This window comes from Haliotis cracherodii, unplaced genomic scaffold, assembly GCF_022045235.1.
Source record: "Haliotis cracherodii isolate W230 unplaced genomic scaffold, xgHalCrac1.p SCAF_11, whole genome shotgun sequence".
NCBI lineage: Eukaryota > Metazoa > Mollusca > Gastropoda > Lepetellida > Haliotidae > Haliotis > Haliotis cracherodii.
Genome location: NW_027266266.1, coordinates 13,228,460 through 13,237,665, shown reverse-complemented (window position 1 = coordinate 13,237,665; position 9,206 = coordinate 13,228,460). Strand labels below are relative to the sequence as shown.

At 39.5% G+C, this 9,206-nt stretch overlaps 1 protein-coding gene across 15 annotated transcripts in view; it reads left to right on the top strand.

Annotated features, from left to right (window-relative positions):
- The first annotated feature begins 1,493 nt into the window (after window positions 1-1,493).
- LOC139456225 (RIMS-binding protein 2-like) overlaps window positions 1,494-9,206 on the top strand; it is a 316,067-nt gene continuing 308,354 nt past the window's right edge. For 14 of the 15 annotated variants that reach the window (XM_071237818.1, XM_071237829.1, XM_071237826.1 and 11 more), the window contains exons 1-2: window positions 1,494-1,999; window positions 2,728-4,085. In XM_071237818.1, coding sequence (XP_071093919.1) covers window positions 3,168-4,085 — 918 coding nt within the window. In that variant the 5' untranslated portion in view covers window positions 1,494-1,999; window positions 2,728-3,167. Of the gene's footprint in view, window positions 2,000-2,540; window positions 4,086-9,206 lie in introns of those variants that run through there. The other variant, XM_071237815.1, reaches the window with a different exon arrangement.

Below are 9,206 nucleotides of genomic sequence, written 5' to 3'. Positions count from 1 at the left end.
TGTTTCGTTTTGTTTGTTGTTTAACGCCGCACTCATCAATATTCCAGCTAAAAGACAGCAATCTGTAATTGATCGAGCCTGGAAAAGACAATCCAGTGATTGACATTATGAGTATCGATCTACTCAGTTGGGTTGTCGTTGTTTGTTATTAAACGCCGCACTCAGCAATATTCCAGCCATATGACGACGGTCTGTAAATAATCGAGTCTGGACCAGACAATCCACTGACTGACATCGATCTACGCGACTGAGATACGATGACATGCGTCAACCAAGTCAGCGAGCCTGACCACCCGATCCCGTAAGTCGCTTCTTACGACAAGCATAGTCGCTTTTTACGGCAAGCATAGGTTGCTGAAGACCTATTTTAACCTGATCTTCACAGGTAGTGTGTTTTCGTACTCCTATTGCGTTGGACCTTAATATTGTCTAGATCAATCACTGGTTTATCTAGTCCAGACTCGATCATTTACAGCCCCCATCCCACAGCTGAAATATCGCGTTTGTGTAATTGTATAATAAATCCGGCTCGAGAACATGGCTGATTGCGTTCCATCGTACCCCGTAGGCTCGGATCGTTGTTCATAATATTAATCATTAGTTTGTTTGGTCCAGAGTCAATTATTTTCAGGCCGCCGTCATATAGCATGAAGATTGCTCAGCGCAGCGTTAAACGACAAACTTTTTTTAGAAAATACATTTCGTTACTTAGTTAGAAGACAACAAAGTGGATTTTTAATTACATAAAGCAAACATTCCAGACCAAATAGACTAAAGCCTGTGAATAGCCTTCAAATCATCCGAATATATCGTCCCATGTCCGAGCAACTCCGAGTTTTAACGAATCATTTTGTTGGCTCAGCTGATCAAATCTAATCCACGTTGTTTCTATTAATTAATTAAGTATAAACTTATCAGCTCATAAATTGGAATCTTTTGAAAGGTATCGAACATTCACGATAACCGTCCCACAAGTTCACTATCCCACACTTCAAATAACTAATTGGATTACATGGACGGATTGCATAAAAATCCAGGTAGAGTTGTGCTTTCCACACGCCATGCACATTATTCAATACTCACCAGTGATCGAAGCTGTGCAGGTGAGCTTGACATGGCTGGCGGAAGCGTTACTGTCACGTGACACGCGATTTCCAAGCACAACAACGTTCAAGTTATCTGGCGGGGTCCCAAATACCGCAAGATATTTCAGTGTAGACCACAAATTTCGAGAAGAACAACTAAAATCTGGTTTCGGTCCGTGCAAAGCGTGAGGGCATAGGAACTGTCACCGTGGAATAAACATTTCAGTTTGACAAGCACGTGGTGCATATTTCTGCCCGCATTTCGCGTGCAGCGCGTGCTGGGTGACAGCTGATAGGAGGTTGTGGGTACTCAGGCGCTAATGCAAAGCCTGCCAGTACATGTTTGCAAGAAGCGCTAGGCTTATATTGCTGGTGCTTTACGGGACGTTAAAGGCATGGTCATGTCGTCTGAAATGGGGACGGGTTATCCCATCGGACAGACAAGTAACGGTGTGTGTGTCATGTACATTTCACACACAGAACCTGCTGATGAAATTGACGTCTAAATATACATGTCTACGTGAGTGTCTTTCAGTCGCGGGAATATGTATGTAAGCGAATTTGTGTTGTGAAGTGGAATATTCTTTCATACATTGTTCAAGGAATGTGAGTTGCGAAACATGCGAGTTTCATTGAGAATTGACGGACAGGTACTCGCTGCCATGGTGATTCATTTCAGTGGAGACGCCGAAGAGTTTACACATGTGTACTTCCCAACGACCCCCGTTATACCGCGCTCTGTGTAAATATCAACCAGTGATTGACAAAGCGTAACGGTAACATGACGTGACAAACCAAAAGCTGCTATAAAGAGGGTGATGTGATTTTAGGATACAAACAGCTTATTGCAGTCTTCCATTTGTTGTGTGTGACGTTGACTTTGTCTTCCAGGGATAATATTATAGTGCTTTATAGTAAGTATTTATTAAATATCTGTACAAGGAGTGTGATAATTCCTTTGCATGTCATGTAAGACAGGAAGTTATGACCAGATTGCTATTTATTAAAGTTGGAACAGTATTGACACTGTACTGATACAATATTGCATTTCTTGTAAGAATTAAAACAGTTTATTAAAAGTGTTACACACTTAAAACATTATACAAATTACATGTACAATAATCATTATACCACTGTGAAATTTGATATTATATACAAAACTAGCCTTATCAACAATAGAATGGAAAGCTTATATATATGCACAGGTATAAACTCAGGGGCCACATGTTATTATATATAACATATCTAACAGATGAAAGGAATTTTAAACAGCACTTAAAATATTTATGATGAATACAATGAATAGCTAGCTATCTTTCATGAGTCAGAAATAAGTCAGGGCGAGATATGCAAGGAAATATATTTCAATCTCTCAAAAGCCAAGAGAGTAAATTTCTCAAAACTGAATGTTTGTCGAGAGATCTCCCTTTGTCTCAAAGGATTGAGGTTGTTTCTTCAAGCTCAGCGAGACAGTGACTGTTTGCATGGTATTTTCCTTTCAACCTTGTCACTGCTTAACCGTCAGAAATTGAAACAAGCGAGCAGGCTGAATCGTATATTGCACGTATATTTCATGGTAGGTGACATGTTGTAGTATTTGTGACATTGAGTGCTGTCAATTACCCTATTTTCCTTTGATAAGGATTGCAGAGACCCATTCAGTTCTCAAGAGGGATTAATCCTAAAAGGCATGCTTTGAGAATGTCTGGTCAACAGTGCGTGGAAGTTATTTGATCAGGGATTAAATCTGGATGGATTAAGATATTTTTGGATTTCATGACTGGATTATGGATTTATATGGAATTAATATACCATGTGAAATACGTATTGGTGAAGAGAGGAAGAATTTTGTTTACATTTTGGTATATTACATAATGTGATGTACATCTCTGGATATATACGTTAGATATCACGGACTGATATCTCCACAATATCAACCCCTGTAAAATGAACAGTTATCATTGTCAAAGACAGATTTGACAAATGTATTTTTTGACAGTGCCAAAGCTCTTGGTTGAAATAGATATTTCATTCCATGCACTGTTTTAAAAAGCACAAAAGGTGAAATAGACAACTATCGCAATGAATGGTGCACTTCAAAGACGATACTTCACCAACAGTCGTCATAGTCTCCGAGATGAGTACGAGCTGGATTTCAGCGACCTGAGTCCAAGCCGAGCGTCCAGTCCGGCCAGCGCCAAGTCCGAGGGTCCAAGACACCACACTCGGAGACAAACCCAGGTCGAAGAATACCGGCGGAAAGTTGCCAGGTTACGAAGCGAGCTGGACATGGAAAAGGCTCGAAATCGACAAGTTTACAAAGAAAAGAGTCGTGAAATACGCACGTTACGAGAGACGTACAAAGAGGACAGGAGATACGAACTGGACATGCTCGAATCAAAGCTTAAGGATGAAAAAAAGAAAGAAATGGGGAAACTGAGAGAAGAGCTATTGAAAGAAAAGGATCAGGAACTACAGCAGGTCCTGAAATACAAAGAAGAGGAGGTGAAGAACCTGAAGACGAAATTGACAAGCGACAAGAGTGAAACTGACAATGCTAAAACTGAAATGAACAAGACACCAACAAAAGTTGTAAAGTTGCCACGGGATATGGATCTGTTACGTCGAATGGAAGAAGAAATTCAGAAATTGAAAGACGAAAATGCTTCTTGGGAGTTGAAATATAAAGAAAAGTGTGAAGATCAGACCAAGAAGGAAAAAGAGTTCGGTAAGATGAAGGAGGATTATGACACAGAACTACGCAGAATTATTTCAGAATCGAAAAAATTAGCGCTTGGGAATTTGAAAAAGTTAAAAAGGGCTGAGATAGCGCTCAGTGAAAGTATGTTTTCGGATGATGAAAGTGTTTCCGTCGTATCAGAGAAGTCAACATCAAGACGATCACTTGTGAATATTGAAGACAACATGTCAAGTACAATGTCATTGAACAAAACGTTGGATAAGCAGTCGTCAGTTACATCAGATTCAGACCGGGATGAGGTAAGGACCTTTTATTGTAAAATTAAATTTATGATTTCAGATAATTTTTAAGTGGAATGTGGAATGAAGTTTTTTTTCAGGCAGATGTCTGCATAATGCACTGTGGGGTCTTTTTTTCAGGATACAGATTTTTATGTGTTAATGTTCAGTGAAACCCTGCTTTCGTGATGACATCTTCATTTGTCCAGGATATTATTTTGAGAATGAAGACTACACAGGTCGATGAAAGGTTCTGGGTCAGGGCTTGCCGATGGGTTTGAAAGTTTTATTAATAAGCGTTGATATATTTGTTTTCAAAGACATTTAATTAATGTTTAAAAGAAATTAGGCTCACATTTTTAATTGCAAAAAGTATCCAATTTTCACACAGATTTCCCCAGTCTGCACCAAACACAGGTTATAGCGGAAACACCTAATTTGCCCTTTCAAATAAGGAAGTTATGTAAATATCCAATTTAACAATAGATAAAAGGTTCTCTGAAACTTACATTTCTTTCACATCTTTCACTCCACATGTCCATCAACATTGCCTGTCTGTCTCATCAAGATGCACATTTCCTTCCGTTGCTTGGGAACATTTCATTTTGTCGTGAAATTAACATACATGTCAATTTCAAATTGTGGACATTTAGGTTTTTGGCTTGTCACAGTACTTTATGTGAGTTGAACGGTCATAATATAACCTTTGCATCATGTTGGTAAGGTCTTGAAACAGTGCTTTTAGAAATCTGGAAAATAGAAAGTAGATTTAAATGATATGGAGAGTACGTCTGAATTTAGGCTGACAAAATAAAAGAATTGGTTCTCAGGCAATGTCTTTGGCGGGGGGGGGGGGGACACTTTCTTAGTTAACACTAGTACATTTTTTGGTACTAGAATTTGTACTTTTCTAAGAAAGTGTTATCCCAAATGTAACTGGCTTTGTGTATTTATAGCTTTCGGCCATGGGATCCCTGCCAATTTACACTAGTCAGAGGGGTACGCAAAGTACATGATCTAGACTATGAATTATCAGACTTTCATTTTGTGGAAGTTTCGGTTGAATGGGTTAGATCGTTGACTTTGTGCGCTGGTCATTTGGTGCCTCACTGTGATGGAGTGAGTTCGAATCCCGGACGGGACTCAACCCTAAAGGGTGCTAGAATTTATACTCAATAAAGAAAGTAATATCCTAAATATAACATTAGTTTCATTTAACCTTTTTCTGAAGGGCATTGTGTGTTCATACACCTTAATTACTTCCCTGAACATGTATATTTGTGTGTCCACAGTTGTGTAATTGATTATAGATGAGAATACATTCTGACAGGACCTATATTAACAAGTAGAGCCCTTATCATGTATATTTATGTGTCCTCTGTGTCAGGCAAGAGTCAGTTAATTATTCCATTATCTTCCAATTCTTTAAAAGTGCAGAGGTGAGAGGCAAAGATCTGAGTGTCAGTGAAAACTTTTGTGAGACAACAGATCTAAAGCTTAGAGAGATTTGGTGTTTTAAAGGAGTGTCTCAGTTTGTAAATAATACTGATATAGCTGTCTTGGGTTGGTTGGCTGGTTGGTTGGTTGGATTGTTGTTTAACGCCGCACTCAGCAATATTCCAGCTATATGACGGCGGTCTGTAAATAATCGAGTCTGGACCAGACAATCCATTGATTAATATCATGAGCATCGATCCACGCAATTGGGATCGATGACATGCATCAACCAAGTAAGCGAGTTCGACCACCCAATCCCATTAGTCGCCTTTTACGACAAGCATAGTTTCCTTTTACGGCAAGCATGGGTTGCTGAAGACCTATTCTACCCCGGAATCTTCACGGGTCTCTCAGTTTGTAAATAATACTGATATAGTTGCAGCATCACTGAGGTTTGTTTGTTGAGAGGTGACTTTGCTTGTCGCAAGAGACGACTAACAGGAACGGATGGTCAGGCTCGCTGACTTGGTTGATGTATGTCATCGTTTCCCAATTGCATGGATCGATGCTCATGGTGTCAATCCCTTGATTGTCTTGTCCGGACTCGGCTGTCATACAGCTGGAATATTGATCATCATGTACCGATTGCTTGCAAAAATATCCAAGATGCAGGAAACAAATAGAATTTTGTGAAGAAACAAAATCTTCATATGAAAGTTTTAATAAAAAGAGCTTAATTTTCAATCAAACAGATTTTATGAAAAAGAATGTATATATTTTAGTATGTATTTTGTATCAGAAATGTTCATAATACAAGACAATAAACCTGTGAAGATCTGGGTTAGAATTGGTCTTCAGCAGCCTATGCTTGTTCCCCGTGAAGATCCGGGTTAGAATTGGTCTTCAGCAAAACCATGCTTGTTTTTTGGGGGTTTTTTTGGTTTTTTTTGACATTTTTTATTCCTTTCGAAGAGTTGTACATCAGGTTCAGTGGTTACACAGTAGGTTTAGTCAATTGTAGTGACAATACGTTACATAGATGTACATTTCTTGTGATATAAATATAGCATGCATAATTGAAACACGCACACGCACACGCACACGCACGCACACGCACACACACACACACACACATGACTTGCCTCAAGTAAACCATGCTTGTTCGCTGTGAAGAACAACACACTTGAATAAGATCGGTGCTCATGATATCCATCATTGGTTTGTCACGTCCCGACTTGATTATTCACAGACCAAGGTCATAAAGCTGAAATACTGCTGAGTACACATTAAACAAAAAACCAATACAATAAATTGGTGTACCCACAATATTCACTGAATCCAATATAAGGAATCTATTCAGCTGACAGTTACCTGGACAATAAAAGGCGCCGACTCGATCTTTATTCCAGCAGTACACAGGTGTGCCTCAATCTTTACCTAGAGAACTCTCTAATCGTGTGTTTTCTGAAGGTGTGTAATGAAATCGTGAGTTGAAAGCAAGTTAAGCCGTCGTCAAAGTCCGACCCTGACTGGTCACTGTATCAACGCTAATGTCCATTGAGGAAAGCCGGTGTCCGACTTGTAGCTTTGTTTGTGCTGACCTGAGCTCCTTTCATGGGGAATCGTGGCTTGTAAATAACAAACATCTGTACGTCCTTTGGGGTCATTTATCACATGGTTGTTTGGATTGTGTGCCGAGATCAGCTGTTATTGTTTGTGTTGACAGGCGAGTGAGAGATGATTGGCACTCGAGCGACATGGACTTGACCTACCTATGAAATGTATTGTGAGGTGAATGTGACATGCAAGGGGTGCGCAAGTGGTTTGACCGTGATTGTTCAAGGCTGGGAAGGTGTTTATGGCTTAGCAAAATTGGTATGACTAATTTGGAGTGTTTGAGATATGGCTGAATGTGGGGTAGACATTGTCTCTTGTACAGACCGACCCGTGAAGGTCCGGGGTAGAATAGGTCTTCAGCAATCCATGCTTGTCGTAAAAAGCGACTATGCTTGTCGTATAAGGCGACTAACAGGATCGGGTGGTCAGGATCGCTGACTTGGTTGATGCATGTCATCAATCCCAATTGCATGGATCGATGCTCATGATATTAATCACTGGATTGTCTGGTCCAGACTCGATTATTTACAGACCGCCGTCATATAGCTGGAATATTGCTGAGTGCGACGTTAAACAACAAACCAACCAATCTTATACAGATCCTGAAATATATATATCCAATACAGCCCATGCAAGTCTATAATGTTTGGCAAGTCTAGATTACTGCAGTATCAGGAAATAAAGAGAGTCTCTGGGCTCCTTTTTATTGTATTTTTATTAAAATAATTAAACAACTGTTTTTTTCTGTAAAATGTGTTCATTTCAGAGACTAGATGTAAGTCTAGGGTAGACACCGAGATGGGGGAATGTTTTGGGTGGGTGGAATATGTGCAGTATTGCCATGTATTTGACCAATAATTAATTGATCTGGAGAAAGGTAAGAATTCAGAGCTTAATCATATTATGCCTTTAAGTACACACGATATATATACAAGACCGTTATTTATCATGTAATCGCTTGTGTTATCGAGGAGACTACCAATCCGATATGCAAATGGAGTAAACTAGCAGGAACTAATTTTAGGCCCCATTCATCGATTATTGATCAATAAATTATTGGCTAACATTCTTAATAAGTGAAAGTTGTTTTTTTCTGATGTTGGGTGTTTCTGTAGATGAACATGGCTGCAAGTCTAATGGCACTACAAGATAATTTGCTTCAGCAACCTATGCTTGCCGTAAAAGCAAACTGTTTGCAGTAAGGGGCGACTAACAGGATCGGTGGTCAGGCTCGCTGACTCATGTCATCCTATCCCTATCCTAGATAGATGCTCATGATGTCAATCACTGGATTGTCTGGTCCAGACTTGATTATTTACAGACCGCCGTGTCATATCGCTGGAATATTGCTGAGTGCGGCGTTAAACAACAAACAAACAAACAAAACAAGATAATTTGGGCCGTCACTCAAACGTTGTGTTCATACACTTTTTCTAAAGTTCTTCATTGAGTCAAAATATGTCGTAAACGTCACAAACAATATGAATTCTGTTCGCCAAAGGCTTCATGGTACACTTTTTAGTTCTAACAACTAATATTAATAAGACAGAAACACACTCTGCTAATGATCACAGATGTCTAAATTCTGTCAGAAATTACCCCCCGGATAGACCCTCAGTGATGGTGAAGTATATCATCAGTCAGGGTATTAGTGGGTACATCGAACAATGGGATCTCCACTGGTTGCCAGGTCTGGAACAATCAAACTGCCACTAAATCGCATGGTGCTCTTGTAACTTTGGTAATCTTGTGTAGATATACAAGTTAAACAGAGATTGACCCTTGAGACGGGTCAAGCCTTCTCCTTGTAGATTATGGGCACTGGTCACACAAGGTGAGAATGGACGGACCAGCAGGTCACTCTGTCTCAGACACACGTTACTAATGACGTTTTAAATTGGTTTATATATTCCATTAATTTATGAAGTTGAGAAAGTGATATTTTCATTGCAGTGAACATGACACTTGATATTTCAGCGTAGTGAACATAACACTTTGACATACAAGAGTTACCTCTCTTTAAATTGTCTCCCTTTAACGTAAGTGTCAAGCCCCAACTCAAACAGTTTACTTCCTGTTTATGTTTGT